The sequence below is a fragment of the Tripterygium wilfordii genome, chromosome 11, assembly GCF_013401445.1.
Source record: "Tripterygium wilfordii isolate XIE 37 chromosome 11, ASM1340144v1, whole genome shotgun sequence".
Classification (NCBI taxonomy): Eukaryota; Viridiplantae; Streptophyta; class Magnoliopsida; order Celastrales; family Celastraceae; genus Tripterygium; species Tripterygium wilfordii.
The window spans coordinates 10,113,166-10,131,184 of record NC_052242.1 but is presented as its reverse complement, the minus strand read 5'-3'; the positions used below and the strand labels follow the sequence as shown (position 1 = coordinate 10,131,184).

At 35.9% G+C, this 18,019-nt stretch overlaps 1 protein-coding gene across 6 annotated transcripts; it reads right to left on the bottom strand.

Annotated features, from left to right (window-relative positions):
- Nucleotides 1-4: 4 nt before the first annotated feature.
- LOC120008942 lies at nt 5-6,029 on the bottom strand. Of its 6 annotated transcripts, none has more exons than XM_038859332.1 (10): nt 5,875-6,029; nt 5,669-5,793; nt 4,674-4,780; nt 4,374-4,439; nt 3,432-3,514; nt 3,194-3,244; nt 2,161-2,207; nt 919-997; nt 642-828; nt 5-356 (listed from the first exon to the last, which is right to left on the bottom strand). In XM_038859332.1, exons 1-9 carry the CDS (start codon nt 5,929-5,931, stop codon nt 739-741), a joined length of 705 nt encoding a protein of 234 aa, XP_038715260.1. In that variant the 5' UTR covers nt 5,932-6,029; the 3' UTR covers nt 5-356; nt 642-738. The 6 variants fall into 6 exon arrangements, with proteins under 6 accessions (XP_038715260.1, XP_038715261.1, XP_038715262.1 ...); XM_038859333.1 differs by having other exon boundaries at nt 679-828; XM_038859334.1 differs by lacking the exon at nt 3,194-3,244.
- Nucleotides 6,030-18,019: the final 11,990 nt, after the last annotated feature.

Here is an 18,019-nt window from a genome sequence, read left to right as displayed (position 1 = left end):
CAATGATGAAGATCTGATTCAACATATGACATTGAATCCTTCCTTCACTCTTAATTGATATACTAGTAATTTTTAGAACTCCTAACACAACCTATAAACCAAATATATCCCATCAATTATTACTTTCCTTTGAGATCCTGTCCTACAATCATGACAAAGCCATAATGGGGACTGCATCAGAAAGGAGGAGCATAAACTACATACCCGCAATTTGCTATAACCCAGCTTCATGGTTTACGTATGTGAGCTGCGGCTCTAATAGCCGGTGCCTCTCTCAAATTGGAGCCTTGACAGCTTTTACCTACCAGCAACCTTGATCAACTGTCAGTGCCAAGGGCTGCAAATTCACAATAGTTCTGCAGAAAGATCAACAAAGCAAGTCAGTTACTAAAGCAACACACCCAGGATTTCTTCACAATCTGTGTTGAGCTAAGCATAGATATATTTCACAATGAACGTTATGGCTATAGTTGCAGTTTCTCAGACTCCCAAATCCCAATACAAGCTTTTACTCTTGCATTGAAGTTTGAGCAGTTAAAATACAAAACATAAAACCCAGCATTTTGTGCAGCTATCAGAAACATAGGAGGAATATTATGTTGTTAATAATCAATATAGGGATAGATTTGTGCTATGCTTACATGAAATAAAGAAACATTATTTTACTTTCTGCAGTACCAAAGAGCAAAAGATTGTGCCGAAAATTTATGGTGGCTTGAGATTTCTGGAGATCTCCATTTAGTCATCACGTTGCCCAAAACTAGGAGTGAATATCTGACCAATTGCTTCCAGTGCAGAAACATTCCAACTCTCAGCATGCCTAACAATCTGGCAAAGAAAGCTCCTTTAACTAATAGTTTTCAGCATATAATAGGGTCAAGAAAATGCAATCCATCAGAAAAAAAATTTTGTTCTTACTTTAAATTCATCATCCAATTCATAGACTGTGCTCCCATCAATTGAAATGAGAGGTTTCCATGGGAGTTTCAGATAGGTTCTGCAAAATAATGAGAGGTATATCGATCAATAACAGACTACAGTCGAAGCTTAGAAGAATATCTGCTCAATATCATTCTCAGAAGCCTTTTTGAAAGGGTATAACACAAACCAACAACCTTCACACCAAGTGGAAAACTGAAGTGGCTACAATAAAAGGCAGTCCAATTCCACCTGTTCCAAGGAGTTATAATAGTCGTCTAGCAAAAAAGATCTAATTTCCATGTTTTCTAAAGTCTAAACCTAAAACTAATTTCACATGCATATATAGCAACATGGACTGAACTTGTTCAACGCCAAATTACCACATTGATGAGGACTCTGAGGCGAACTTGTCAAATGAAATTTAAGTTTCAATCTTGCTTATTTTCACATGCCCTAGCCGTATTCAAGGATTGCATTTTAATCGTCAAGAGTCGACCTGTATTCATGAGGGCCTTGCTGTACATCATGATTACGAAGATCTAAACTAGCCATTCAGGTTTTTCTCAGGCTCTCCAAATAAGAAGTGTCTTGCCATGTGATAGAATCAAATCAAGTACTCCACCTACTGTGAAATGAAGCAGAGAGTAGTTTGCTGTGCTATAAAACGTTGGTAGTTGCTACCTTTTATATTCAGCTGCAAATAGCCAAATACTATGTCTATCATGCCATAAAGCAGACTAAGTTGTACACATTTGTTTTTCAAATTTATTTACCTTCGCAATCTAGGGATGAGGTTTCTAAAAAGATATGGAGGCAGCAAATAAAGCGTCAAAAGAGTAGATCTACGAAAAAAGTGTCAAAAGAGTAATCAGGTAAATCTGAGAGAACTTCTCATCTTTTAGTTTGAGAAGAACAAATCACAGTTATTTTCCAACATGTGCCAGCAACTTAACAATTTTCCCTCAGAGAATCTTCAATGACCTCAACAATTAATTCACTAACAAATTAAGCATTCACTATATGAAGTCACTTATTGTGCACCCATCAATCAGAAATGCAGCTCAAGGTGGGCAGTGTCACATGGATGAAAGTATAATATTTGGAACAGATTGAAGGGCGCGTGGCATCTCCATAAAAACTAAAAGAGCAACCTCAAATTTATATTCTAAACAGAAAGCTTTCCTTTAAAGACTGGATATGCCTCATAGGGCAAGATAAGACACTAGCAAAGTCATGAACCTTAGTTTCCATCTTGCCAACACAAAACTTCTCTCTGAAGCAACACCCTGCATGTTACACCATATTATAAGGAAAACTAAACTCAAAATATGAAGGGATGGATTCCATACTAGAACTCAAACCTTTAAGGAATCATGAATTCAAAATAAAATGGAATCAATAATGATGGTATGCCTCCCTTGTCATTATACTCAGGAATAACGTTCCACAAATGCTAAAATACAAACAATCAAGAAACCATAAATTGATTGACGACTAGCACAAGGAGTATTAATTGTCAATGAAAATCTAACGAAGCCCAGAAAAGTGTTTGGCAAGCAACAGAGTTCAAAGAATAAGAAACTTCATCTTCAACATAATTGGACAACAAGGAGATAAGGATTTAGAGCGTTAAGGCACATGCAAAGCTCGTATATTTTCCACTCCTCGTCATTTACAATTTTACATAAATGAATAGTTGCAAATAAACTGTAAAAGGTTTTCACCGCCAATTTTTGTTATTATTTTCAGTTGCTATTTTATGTATGTGATCCAGTCGAACAAGTAAACAACGCTGCTGATGTAAGAACAATTTAAGTCCAATCATTCATGAAAAGTAACTTTCAGCTGTCTCATCATCCATCAAACTTGATTCCCCAAGAACAGCATTATCTGGCTCCTTATTTTATAAGAAATATAATGGACCTAGATATTCCTTATGCCATTAAGTACTAAGATGGATAACAGTTCCTGAAACAAAGGAAAAGCCCAAGCAAAAGCTAAACCATAAAGCATGAACTGAATGCCTATACTAAGGCACACCCATTGGCATAATAAGTTGTTCAAGTGAATCCTTTTCAGAGATCGTACTCTCATACCTTACATACTCATCTGCTACCAGGAAGGCCAGAAGTATCTTATGTTGTAAGTTGTTTAAGAGCATAAATAATTATTCCCAGAGTAGGAGCTTATGGCCCACACTACTTGAGCTATTTTAGGTTTAACTGAGACAAGGGAAGGCTCTAAGCAAATAAACAAAGAAATCAAGGCAAACCTCTGGCCGTTCTATTCTCAAAGATCCCATCCGCTTTGGCCTGTCAGTCCTCTGAAGAATAAAAGCTAAAAGATGATTAACTTATACCTTCAATAATCATGGCTGGATCAAAAAAGTGTGAACCACCAGCTCACACCATACCATCAACTTTATACTACAATGGAGATCAACAACTGACAAAATTCACACATATAACAAATATGATTCTTTCAAATTTCAGCATGTATAGAATAACTACCTTCTCGATCTTTTGCAATCCAATCGACGGGCAGTCGAAAAATGGAACAAGCAGTTTCAAATTGCGTGAATACAGCTCCGTACCTAAATAAAAAAGACCATAACAAGTATACAATTGTCTTATACTTATTTGAGGACTGACAAGCTATCTTAGCACTACATCTTTAAAACGTAAAAGACTGGGTGCAAAGGGCACATAATTGTTGGCATGATAGACTCTTAGCTGAGAGGAAAACCAAGCACTAAAATGGGATCACTGAAACAAAACTCGAAGAACATTATTTAGAAATTAAAAGTTGATGAACGCCTAGAGAGGGCATGACTGCGACAGTAACTGAAACTACGATGGCATTTATATTGTTGTAGTGAAGCTGAGTCAAGGACCAATAATAAAAATTTACAAAGATGGTGAGAGAAGATGTTTTCCAAAGATGCTGGACATTATCTACCAGATAGCCAAATAAACAAAGGCCACAATATTGTAACTCAACTTCAAGCCCAAAACATGAACGACCAACTCCATTTCCTCTCTCTCTATTTTTTTATAGGTATATGGTATTATTTTATATATTAATTATCAGAAGGGAAGGTTAGATTGACCACATTTCCAATGAAATTACCAAAATATAAAAACTAGGAAGGAAAATTGTAGTTGTAAAATTATTGTTTACTTCTCATAATGGGGATTAGTAAAGGACCAAGGAATGATGGATCATCATTCCAAAACCAAGCTAGGGAGTGGAGTGAAGCTTTAAAGAAAGAAATTTGAGTACAGTCATCAAGTTTCCAGCCAAAAAGCTACTTAGTTTAATCAGTCAAATGTATTAAGGTCACTCAACAAGTGACTACACCCTGTGAACTAGGTCTAACCATTAAAGCCACCTTAGACTTAGAGAGCGCAATAGAAATGTTAGTTTTGAAACATAAGGATCTTTATTCTTGCCTTGAAATCTGATTGTCGGATCTTCAAAGATACAATCTTCAGCGTAAATTGCAGAAGTGAAGGTTCCTAACCTCGGCCAAAAAAATAGGAAAAGTATTAATTAAAACTGGCCAAAAAAAAAAAAAAACTTGCATTTACACCTCTTGATTCTAGCTGCCATCATTTAAAAATAGCACACAAAAGGTCTTCATTGTTTATCAAATAAATCTTCATCATTTCACTACATTTTCGTGTCCCAATCAGGAAAAGAAACCAAGCAAGAGACACTGAGACAGTGAAGCTATGAAATGCAACAGCTACCTGTAACAAAATAAGCATTCTCATAATCAGACTTGAGGATTGCCAGAACATCGTTGATGCTAGAAACTGAAATCTCAGTCCTTTGTGCGTAGATTACCGCATCCATTCTGCGTAAGTGTAAAACATTAAGTGGCCAACAAATGACAAGTTTTAGCAATGACATATAAAGTAGAAAATTGTACAATGGCTTGTCTAGCAGGTAAAGAACAAGATATACACTTGTTGATAAAAGCATAATTTGGGTTTGCAGCATATGTACAAGTAACAATGTCAACTCATCTTGTGTTTGAACAGCACATTCTAAATTACACTTCCTAATCACTTGAAATTGATCTCCAGCAATTCCTCAACACCTTCATGACAAATTAGTGCAAAATAGTATATCTGAAACCACGAGGTTCAGGCTTAAACTTGCAGAGTTTCAGCTCCATTGCATTCAAGTCCCTTTATTAGGATGTGGCATCATTGACTTCGAATTTTAATAATCAGAGGATTCTGGACAGATAAAAACAACTTAGCTTAAAATTCTCCAGTTTCTAAACAATGAGGGGTGAATACAAGATAAAGAGTTCATGAAACTTTTGTTCCTTTTCCAGAATTTTCTATTCTTGGCAGGAGAACATAAATTGGTAGACGAATCATCAAGGTTCAATGAAATTGTGTATTGATTCTAAGAAATGAAAAGAAAACAAAAAAAGATTAAGAAACATAATTTGACCTGCCCATTGCAGAATTAGAAACACCATTGTCGATTCACATCATGTTCGAACAGCACAACTCAATCACTATTAAATTACACCAATTGAATCTCAAGTAATCACTAGAGACATTCCTTCAGCTCAGGTTTAGCATGAAATTATTCCATTAACTTGTTAATTTAAAAAAAAGAAAAGAAAAAAAAAGCCTCAAGAATACAAAGTGCGCCAAATTTTCTTTCCTTCTTAATTTTCGATACTCGGCAGGGAAAACAGACAAAGAAAAATGAATCGAGGCACCTGTTACCCCTAAAGGAAGATAATAGCCTCAACATCTCTGTAACTCCATTCACAGCGACTTTCACAATCCCTGGGGTTCCGATCTTGCTGTCATTACCTGAGCAGCATCGTGCACCATGAACAGTCTGCTAACAACATAACAAACGAACGGTGATAATTGAACGGGTTGGAAATTGTTTTGATTTGTTAAGAAACGGTTTTGATACCTTGAAGTTGGTAATTCCTTGATAAGGTCGGCCATAGTAGCAGCAGATTCCCTCCATTTTCGAAGAGATTGAAAACTGACTCTTCTCGATGCTCGTCTTCTCTTTCGGCTTCCCTACCAATTCAAATAGATAGAAGAATCGAAAATGCCATGAACTTTGGGGCAAAATTGAACATTTCATCCCTCAACTTACCTCAGTTTCAATTTCATCCCTAAACTATTTTTTTCCTTATTTCATCTCTCAACTATTACTAAGCACCCTGCCCATCCCTAAATTTATTCCAACACCGGAAAATTCGGATTTGGCATATAAGCTAGCATTATTTGTACACTTTGACATCTTGTGTCAGATGCCACCTAGGAAAAGAGATACATGTGTGTCAAGGCTCAAAACAAACAAATAACCCTAAATCCTTAAAAGTCCCTATATGCACCAGTTGCTTACTCTTACATCTCTGCACATCTCAGAGCTTATGTCTCTCCCATCTTCTTCTTTGCACCGAACTTGATCTTCTTCTTCTTCTAGCATATGCAAAGCACCGTCCATCTCAACTACAACTGCCTTCGTCATTAAAAGGTACGATTTTAGGTTTGAAATGGGTTTTGATGCTCGTGGTTCTTCCTACCTCTGATTTACTCTCTCCTTTCAATTTCACTTCATATAGGTTCTATTTTCGTATGGGGTAATTAGGGCTTGATGAATGGATTCCAATTTGTAGGGATTTTGGAACTGATTCGATATGTTTTAGGAACAAATGATGAAGATGATAGTGTGCGGGTAGCTGCTTATTGGGGGACGAAATGTTCCATTTTGCCTGAACTTTGGTCACTGGATTGATTGAGACCCTAACTTCATTATAGAACAAAAAAACCCCCTCAACTATTACAAAAAGTCTCCATTAACCCTGGGTCCCATTTATCATCCAAAATCATTGACGTGACATTGTTTTTGTTGACATGGTACAATTATTTAGAAAACATAAAATGATATGAAAAATATGTGAGGAATTACAAACTAAGTCTAACCCTAAAAACTCAAATCTTCTCTCACAGGATCTGTTCTATCTCACACATCAAGACCCCTACAGTCGGCTCCTTCCTTCTCGTCATCATCTCCAGAGAGAATACTCACTTGATTTTGAGTCTGTCGTGCCATCAACAAACAAGAAACTACTCTTCAACCATAGAGTTTTATTGTCTTCCTCTTTCCCTATTTTCTAGATTTTTCTCACTCTAATTTCTCGGAATTTTCTTTCTCTACTGCACAATTTGGGAATGGTATGGGTAGGAAGACTAAAAGAAAAGAAATGGCAAGTTGCAATCACTGATAGAAACAACCCTCCTTCTCTGATGTCCGCACTGCATATCGGAAGCTTGTCATTTAATCGAAGACACTTCATTTTTAGTCCCTTTATGAGAAAAACCAAAAATTGTTTCATCAAAAATTGTTCCTGAAACTAATTGAAGATTTTTTTCTGTGTTTTAGATATATGGGTTTCGCCAAATTTTCATGATTTTTTTCTTGATTTTGATCCCTCAAATCCCTTTCTTCCCCGCTACTGTCGGAGGAGCCAAGCATTGCTAAATCCACAACCCTCATGAGGAACACGTGTTATCAAATTAGTGGTCCACCACATGTGGCATTCATGTCAAAAATAGGACAATGTTAGAGACCTCCAAAATTTAACGCCCAAAAGTCTCCCAAATCTATGTGGCATTAAAATAACCATTGATTAAAAACACATATGTAGGGCCCACTTCACATCCAATACTCCACAATAAATGGGAGACTTTTGGGGATCATGTTTTGGGGGTTTCAAGCATTATCCCCAAAAATACTAATAATAATAGAATTTCCATGTAATGTATTAACAACAAAAAACATGTCAAGTCGGCGAATTTGGATGGAAAATGTGACCTAGGGCTAACGGAGACACTTAGTAATAGCTTGGGGGCCTTTTGTTCTGCAATGAAGTTCAAGAGCTCAATCGAATTAGTGGTCAAAGTTCAGGAGTCTTTTCAATTCTTTTCCCATTCAAATATGAAAAAGTTTTTAAAAAAACCGAACCAAAAGATATTTTTAGGGATAAAAAACTTATTAATAAAAATATAATTAATAAAAGTGTCCTTTTTAAGAGAAACGACATTCTCACCTCCAAAATTATTATTTACACCCTAATTCTATTATTTTAATATTAATTTACATAAGATTTGATTTTTTTGATCTTTTGGTTTTGCGCATGATTTGACATTTTATTCACATCTCAAAAATTAATTTTCTCATCCCATCAATTAATTAAAGTAAACTTATTACTCCATTTGTCTCATCTTGCTTGTCCATCTTTCTATTTTGGATAATCCGAAAACTATTGTCATTTTTCTTCATTAATTAATTTTTTTAATATATTCCAAAATTAGTCTTGTTACTTTAGAACACCAAAACTTCAAGGGAAAAAGTTATTTTAAGTCAAACAAATTTGGAATAGCATTGTTATTTTATGTAGTTAAATTATATTAAATCATATCATCTTAAAAAGTTGAATTTCCAAAGAATGATAAACAAATTGGGACAGAGGGAGTACATCACATCAATACAGATTGACGAGTACATTTAATGTATGCTGTAAGTTGTTCTTTATACGGAGTGGACACATTCATTTGTAGAATCAGACATGTATCTAAACCACTAAATCATAATATGAGGCATCGGACAACCATCTATCAATGTCAATTGAACGAAGTGATTACCATTCTCAAATCCTATTGTGATAGTAATACGTTCATATTGAGGTGGAGGTACAAAACGCAAAGGCAAAAATGTTAAGCATTGTTCAAAACTAAGAACGTGTAACACCACATTGTACTTAGAAACAATCAAGTGACCCATATTTGGTGTTGACATCTAATTCTCAAGCGGTACTGGTCTATTTGTTTCAAAAAATGTCAATGACTTGCATGTGATTTGATGGTTTATTCTTTTGATTTTCGTGTAAACAAGTAAAAGAAAATTTGTATGTTTAACGTGCTTGATTTGTCTTTGTCTTTTGTTTTTCTCCTGGTTAATACAACTTTTACACACCAAAAGATAGTCAGTGTTTTAATTTGCACATCGTTGTTTAAAATGTTTCAATTTGATCATCCAATGATAAAATTATTTCTCGGGTATGTTTTCCCACTTTGGGGCAGTCAAATTGCACATGTGATAATTAATATTTGGACAGTCAACATGCCATATGTGCAATTTGACTGCCCCAAAGTGAGAAAATCTGCCCGAGAGACCAAGTTGAAACAATTTTATCATTGGGTGATCAAATTGAAACATTTTAAACAACGGTATACAAATTGAAACACCGACTATCTTTCGATATGCAAAAGTGGTTGACCGGACCTCTATTTTGAGGTCCTAATACCATCTAATTAGGGAGTTCTAGTATCTTAAGTAATGTAATTGTGTTTAAATAAGTTAGTTTTACTCTTATGATTGTCTTTCATTGGTTTTGCAGAAAATATGATTAAACCGACAAAATTAGAAGCTCTCGGGATTGAAGAAAAGTTCATAGAGATGAAGAATTATCCGGACACTTTCATTGGATGTTCGGATAATTGAATCAAAGGGCAAAAAGGTGAAAGAATCACGAAGCTATAGCTAAAAATGAAAATCAGGACAAACTGTCCAAACAGATTTCAACCGTCTGGACAGTTGGAACCAGAGGGTTTAATTGTCCACACAGATTTCAACCGTCCGGACAGTCGCCCGATTTCTGCATTCTGAGAATGATTAATTGAGCTGGGTTTTTGGGTATCTCTCAAATGTAACCAATGGGAGAAAGCTTTGTAAGGGTAAATAGGTCATTATACTTGTAAAAAGAGGAGAAAACCCTAAGATTTGTTTTGGCTCTCTCATTCATTGACTTCTCCAACATGAAGCCACCATAGGAGTAGTGTAGATCTAGTTTCTCTCTCTAAGTTTTCTTTGTTGTTTTTGGTGCTTTCTCTTAATTTTGTATAAACTCTGATTTAGATGACAATAGATTGGATGTTTATTGCAACAATCATGAGTGGGTAGTTCTCTTCTCTAGTTTCTAATCCCGAAGGGTGGATGCAAGGTTTCGATTACTCAAGGTATGCTCAAAGGGTCGTAGTTTCGATCCTTCTCTTTTAATTTCGTGATAGTTGTGTGATTGGATATATGAGAATGACATATTTGATTGTATTCTTGGATTGTCTAGTCTAGGGATTGCATCTAATGTGTTAGATTGAGAATTGTTAAACCCATTGCATGATTTCCTTAATTAATTGAGTTTTCCATTGCATAGCTATTAATTATGTGTATTGATGATGGGGTTTTGGGTTAATTTAGGAATGTGCATGGGAGAGTTATGGCTAATTGATCTTTGAGTGTAAAACTAGGGTGTTAGCCAAGCCGAGCCCCAAGGGGGAACATTAATCCATAATATTAGGTGCTTATCCCTTTGCGTTCATCGTAGATTAAGAGACCCGATGGCCTACATGTATGAATTGAAGTCTTATATCCCAATTCTCTTTGCATATGCATGATTGATAGTATCACACAATGCATTGTGTATGGTTGTGTGTGTTTGCAATGATACCTTGAGTATGAGAACCGAGTAACCACCGGGATGGATTAGAGACTAGGTTTTTAATTAATTGTTTTAAATCCATTTCGTGCTTACTTTGATTACAAAATCGCTCATGCTACCGAGTCATTCGGCCCATTTCTTTTACTTGCTTTTATTTGATATTCATTGTGTTTATTAGTGTTAGCTAGTCATTTGCATATCATTCACTTCAAATTTGCATTGCTTCCTCGTGGATCGATACCGGACTCACCGGTTTATTACTTGACGATACCCTACACTTGGGGTAAGTACACACACACACTTTGGTGTCGGTCAAGTTTTTGGCCCCGTTGCCGGGGAAGCAAGTGTCAAAGACGGAGCTGGGTGGCTTGTAGATGCTAGTTTTATGCTATTAAACGCCATCAAATAAGGAAGGAGCACGGTCACGCTTCAAGGGTAACTTCGTTCCTTCATTTTCCTTGCTTTCTAGAGTAGTTGATTTAGTATAGTTGCTGAAAAGAAAAAAAAAATTGTGAGGAGAACTTGGCGGATGGGATTAACTTAGTTTCCTGTGGGCGATGGATGCCACCTTGTTTGCTTTGTGGTAGTGGAACGTTGTTTGAGAGAGATTTGAGCATTTTTTTTTTATTCTTTATTCCCTACTACTTGCTTGTATACTTGGTGTGGTTATCTTTTCTTGGAAACCTATTGTTGATCTATCATTGCCTTTGCTTATTCTCATAAATTCTTGCTTTGAATGAACCTTTGGTTGTGATCTCTTTGCTTGAAACTCTTCGATTACTATCTTGTGCTCCTTGTGCTTAATTGAAACTTTGTGCCAAAATGTCATTATCTAGAGGGAGTAGTGTTCATGCTAATGATATGGGGGGTGGTCAAGGAAACAAAATTGATTTGAATACATTGTGTTGTTTATTGCAAAATGTGAACATAAAGGAATTGTCAAATTCTAGGCATGAACCAAATGCCCAAGGAGGTAATGTTTTGCAAAATGTGCCACAAATTGTCCAAAAGGATAACCATTTGCAAAATGTGACCATAAATGTTCCACATGATCATGTACTTCAAAATTCACCCCAACATGATTTTCAATATCCCAATGAACCACTCATGCATTATATGCCTCATGCGCCTCAAGTTTCACAATATGCATATTATGGGCATGATGTGCATGCTCCTCCTCCTCCTTTTGACTACATTCATGCACATGAGTACCAACCCTTTAGGCAAGCACAATCTTCACACCAATGTATAGCTCCACCACTTACCAACCATGCACCCCACCCCAAGAGAGATCACTTGAGGATACGCTTCAAATATTCATGGAAGCTCAATTGGAGGTTAATCAAAGGAGATTTGAATTTCGTGAGCAAACCAATAGAGCCTTGGAAGATTTAAGAAGCCAATTGACAAAGATCACTCAAACATTAGAATTTCAATTCGAAACTTCAAGTGAGGGGTTGAATGTGCAAGAACAAGAACAACCCATCATTACCTCAAGGAATGGGATAGTAATTGATAATACCATGACTCCTAAGGTAAGTGAGGATGAGAAATTAGTGGAAGAAGTGGGTGGTGAGGTGAAAAATATTATAGTTGGAGATAGATCATGTCGAGACAAGGACAATTATCAAGTTGAAAAGGTTGAGGAAAAGAGCGAAGAGAAGAGAAATGAAGAGAAAGAGGAGAACAAAGTGAGACCAAAAGGGAATGAGTTAGACCGCGGGAGGGCAATTGAGTACATCCCTAAGCTTTATATTCACTCTCATGTTGAGGATAAATTAGAGATGACACTTGCAAAGAATTCATTTGAGGGTGTGCTAGTTTTGATTAAGAAAGGTAGTCGACTTTTGATTGAGGGAGATATTATGAAAAAAGTTTTGAAGTTCTTGACTATTTATAGTGTAGAACATTTGCCCCTTCATTTAGGAGCATTAGAGGCTTTCCCAATCAAAGTCGGTGCATACCAAGTGCATCCTCAAGAATTGACAACGTTACCTTTTGCAAGTGGATTTAAAGAATCCTCTAAACGTCATGTCACACATAAAATATTTACCAAAATTAGAAAAGTGTGGCATCCCAAACCACGATTACAATTCTTTTTAGGTGAGTTTGGGGAAAATGGGACCGAATCATGTGTGGTTCGTCATGTTCCTCAAAGTGGGAGTAGTGATTTTGAGGATGTTCTTGGGATCTCAAGGATCCCATCCCTCTCTTGTGTTATGGTCGATCCACTTTTGTACATATATGTTTAGGATTAGTTTAGAGATCACTTTTATTTTTGTGTGTCTCGTATACTCAAAATCCATTTCACAATTTTTGCTCCTTGTGCACTTATTCAAGTTGGGGGGTGAGAATTGTGAAATGATTGTGTGTTATGTTGTGATTTTCTTACTCTTAATTTTGGTATGTTTTTGTATGTTCACAATGCATCTCATAATTTGTTCTTGCCTTGTTTTTCATTCTTGACATTGGGGACAATGTCTCATTTAAGTTGGGGAGTGAGGGAATTGTGAATTCATTGTGAAACTTGCTTTATTTTGGTGTGCTTTTGTGAATATCAAAAAATTTGAAAAAAAAATAAAAAAAATTTCTTGTTGTGTCATGCTTGGATAGTGTGGTTGGTATTAACTTTTTCAGGATATACTTCGTTTCTCATGATTCCGATCACTTTTGAAGAGAATGGTATGATTTCCTACCCTCTATCCTATTGTGTTGTGCTTTGTTGTTCATACATGCTAGATGGACTTTAGGAAGGGAATGGTAGATGCTTTTGGGATTCACTACCAATTTCAATGTTAATTTATTATTCTTGTTCGAACGTGCAAGTGTAGAGTAGGTTTCTTGATTTCTTTTGTGAAGTCGATACATGTGATTGAGTAGGATGACTATGATCAATCTTTCTTGGGATGATTGGGACCTAGTTTGATATCAAAACTGTGATTAAGTGTGCATCTTGGCATTGAAGCATTTGTATGACTACGTTTTTGGATCCTTTTGTCTGGAAAACTACCTTTTATCCCTTCTCATTCTTTTGAGCCATTCTTCCTTGATATACATTGGGTTCTGGGTGATGCTATTCATTGATATTCATTTGACATCTTATGCGCGTGTTCTTCAATAGCTTTGCATCCATTACATTTGATTACTGAGAAGTGTGATTTTTGTATTTTGCCACTTGCCTGTGAACTTAGGATTGAATGATTCATTAGGTTGAGAGATTTGAGCATAGCCTATTCATTTGTGAGTGATTACAAGCCTAAATTTCTTTAAGCCTTTTTATTTCACTTACAAGCCTTGTGTGCACCACTTCCTTAAATACTTCCCACCTTTGGTTGCAAGGTTGAGTAGGAGCTTGAAAAAAATAAGTTGGTAGTGATATTACCCTTTCTTATGTTGAAAAAAAAAAATTTGAGGGTTGTTGTTCAAATGTTGTTCATTTTCGAGAAGAAAAGAGAAGAAAAAAAAAAGTGCATAGAAAAAAAAATCAAAAAGAGGTGTATACAATAAAGTTAATCCTTTGTGTGTAAAGGATGAGAAGTGTTTGGATTTGTGGTGCAATGGAAGGGGTGACAAAATGAGAATTTAGCTCACATGTTTGAACTTAACCTTGCAACTTGTTACCTAATTCCAAATTCTTCCTACCTTGTCCCTTAGCCACATTACAAACCATTTAACCTTTTGATGAATTTGATCCAAGGTAAGCAAGTGAGTTGGTGGATGCATTAATTGCTCTTGTAGGTGATTTCTTTCTCAAAGCTATGCCCATCCAAATTATCTTTTATAAACACATACATTTAATCCAATTGTGTAAGTCATTCACTTAGCCCAATGCTTTTATGTTTTTGTGTACATTTGGGATCGGGGATTTATGAACACCAAAAGGGTCCATAACAAGGTTTTACTTGTGTGAATGTGTTGAGTTGTCTTGCTTGATTGCACATATATTTTTCATAGTATAAAATGTTCTTGGTCATTTTTAAGGGGATTGAGAGTGATTTTCCAAAGATTTTGCATGTTTTAGACTAAGCGGGGGAATTGGGAGATTAACTCTATTTCTTGCATGTGAGAACTTAAGAATCATTTATGGTGCTTTCAAAGTAATGGTGGATCCTTTGGCAAGTGTTTGTGGGTATCGCTCTTATAAGCCCTCACGAGACTACAACTCGTCCACTAGGGTGACCTAGGGGTTTAAAGGCTTGTTGCATATGCTAAATGCAACCGTGATTCCTACGTCAGTGAGTTAGGTTTTTATTTTTAGGTAGTGTTTGCATTGCTAGGGACTAGCAACGTCTAAGTTGGTGGGTGTGACCGGACCTCTATTTTGAGGTTCTAATACCATCTAATTAGGGAGTTCTAGTATCTTAAGTAATGTAATTGTGTTTAAATAAGTTAGTTTTACTCTTATGATTGTCTTTCATTGGTTTTGCAGAAAATATGATTAAACCGACAAAATTAGAAGCTCTCGGGATTGAAGAAAAGTTCATAGAGATGAAGAATTATCCGGACACTTTCATTGGATGTTCGGATAATTGAATCAAAGGGCAAAAAGGTGAAAGAATCACGAAGCTATAGCTAAAAATGAAAATCAGGACAAACTGTCCAAACAGATTTCAACCGTCTGGACAGTTGGAACCAGAGGGTTTAATTGTCCACACAGATTTCAACCGTCCGGACAGTCGCCCGATTTCTGCATTCTAAGAATGATTAATTGAGCTGGGTTTTTGGGTATCTTTCAAATGTAACCAATGGGAGAAAGCTTTGTAAGGGTAAATAGGTCATTATACTTGTAAAAAGAGGAGAAAACCCTAAGATTTGTTTTGGCTCTCTCATTCATTGACTTCTCCAACATGAAGCCACCATAGGAGTAGTGTAGATCTAGTTTCTCTCTCTAAGTTTTCTTTGTTGTTTTTGGTGCTTTCTCTTGATTTTGTATAAACTCTGATTTAGATGACAATAGATTGGATGTTTATTGCAACAATCATGAGTGGGTAGTTCTCTTCTCTAGTTTCTAATCTCGAAGGGTGGATGCAAGGTTCGATTACTCAAGGTATGCTCAAAGGGTCGTTGTTTCGATCCTTCTCTTTTAATTTCGTGATAGTTGTGTGATTGGATATATGAGAATGACATATTTGATTGTATTCTTGGATTGTCTAGTCTAGGGATTGCATCTAATGTGTTAGATTGAGAATTGTTAAACCCATTGCATGATTTCCTTAATTAATTGAGTTTTCCATTGCATAGCTATTAATTATGTGTATTGATGATGGGGTTTTGGGTTAATTTAGGAATGTGCATGGGAGAGTTATGGTTAATTGATCTTTGAGTGTGAAACTAGGGTGTTAGCCAAGCCGAGCCCCAAGGGGGAACATTAATCCATAATATTAGGTGCTTATCCCTTTGCGTTCATCGTAGATTAAGAGACCTGATGGCCTACATGTATGAATTGAAGTCTTATATCCCAATTCTCTTTGCATATGCATGATTGATAGTGTCACACAATGCATTGTGTATGGTTGTGTGTGTTTGCAATGATACCTTGAGTATGAGAACCGAGTAACCACCGGGACGGATTAGAGACTAGGTTTTTAATTAATTGTTTTAAATCCATTTCGTGCTTACTTTGATTACAAAATCGCTCATGCTACCGAGTCATTCGGCCCATTTCTTTTACTTGCTTTTATTTGATATTCATTGTGTTTATTAGTGTTAGCTAGTCATTTGCATATCATTCACTTCAAATTTGCATTGCTTCCTCGTGGATCGATACCGGACTCACCGGTTTATTACTTGACGATACCCTACACTTGGGGTAAGTACACACACACACTTTGGTGTCGGTCAGTGGTACCCTTTTTTCTCTATCTACATCTCTAGGCATAGGTTTCGTCATTGGATTTGCAACCATCTTGCTACTATAGGCAGAATTAGGCAAATCGAAGTGAATCTCACTATAGGAGAAAAAGTTTCTCATTATGTCATCGAGCCTTAATCTTTCGATTGAGCCATCAACCTTTCGCCTAATTTTGAGAACCCATTTGTTCACAATAGCTTTGTGTCCTTTTGGTAAATCAACCAATTCTCAAATTTGATTTAATCTCATGGAATCCAACTCCTCTTCCATTGCTTGTATCAAATTTTCTTTTGCAGGGCATGTGAGAGCCTCATTTACATTTTTTGGTTCATCTTCTTCTTGTGGATTAACTATTAAAGCTTCCCTTTCAATTTCAAAACATCGACGAGGAATGCTTTTGCGACCTATTCACCATAACAAAGATTGTTCATCATTATCTTCGTTACTTCCACTCGGATCAAGGTGCAATCCCATTGACTCATCAGGTGGATGCAATTGAGACTCATTTGAGATGTTCTCATAAATATGTTTCCCACTTCTCATATTGTTCCCACTCCAATGAGATGATGATGGTTGATCTTGCATTCTAGGACCAACCATATCTTTTTTATCCTGAGTTTCAAATAGAGATAAATTTTGATCTATCTCACCCTTTTAGGAAAGATATTTTCCAAGAATGTGATCAAATATGAACAAAAGTAACATTTGACATGTCAATATCAAATCCTCATACGAGTCTAAGGTACATCACATATATGGAGTGTACTTTGGTGTTCATAGATTAAATGCACCCCTTACACGTTCTTGAAAAAGTTTCTTCTTCTTTGACTTTGTGTTTTTTTGCAACTATTGTGGAGAGACACCCTCTTGGGGGGGGGGGGGGTTATAACTCCTCCATGGGGATCACAACTCCCCGTGTATCTTTCTCAAATGCCCATGGCAGTTCAGTAAAGAAAAGAGTTAGGTTGACCCATCATGGGTGCCCAAAAACCCATCTCATCTGATTGGGTTATATTTGGTTTCGACAGATACATAGGCTCCCACAGTTTTGTTCTTCTTGAGTTATCATATTTAATGGTACTTGAGCCCAAGAAAAAAAACCTCTTCATGTGATAGGGACAAGAGCATCCATATATACCATATGGTTTGGGTTTACCAAATTGATTTGAGACATTGTTGAAATCATGTATTTTATAAATTTTTAATTAAAATAAAGTGAGAATTCAAAGTATTATTCTCTTTTTGGGAGAAATCCAGTTTTCCTTAAAATTCTAGATTCCAAGAATTTCACTAACAAAACATAGAAATCATTCGAGAAAGGAAAACTCTTATTCTTGAAAAGTTAAATTCCATGAACCAAACAATTCCTTAATATTTTATTTCTTATGTGTCGCGTGTCACATTATAAAAATAAAAACTACATAAGGAACACATACAATGATTTATATATATGCTATGTTATATATTTTTGATGTCCATATTTAAAAACAATATTCACCAAAATAATATAGTTACCTATTTAATTTGAATTGCAATAATAAGAAACTTATATAATTTTCATATATGTTATCAATTGTTTTAATCAAATTCCAAAGGTAGAACAAAAATTTTACTATCTTTTTTGGGTTAATACAACTTGTGACCATCGAAAGATGGTTAGTGTTCCAATTTGGTCACCGAGTTTTCAATTGTTC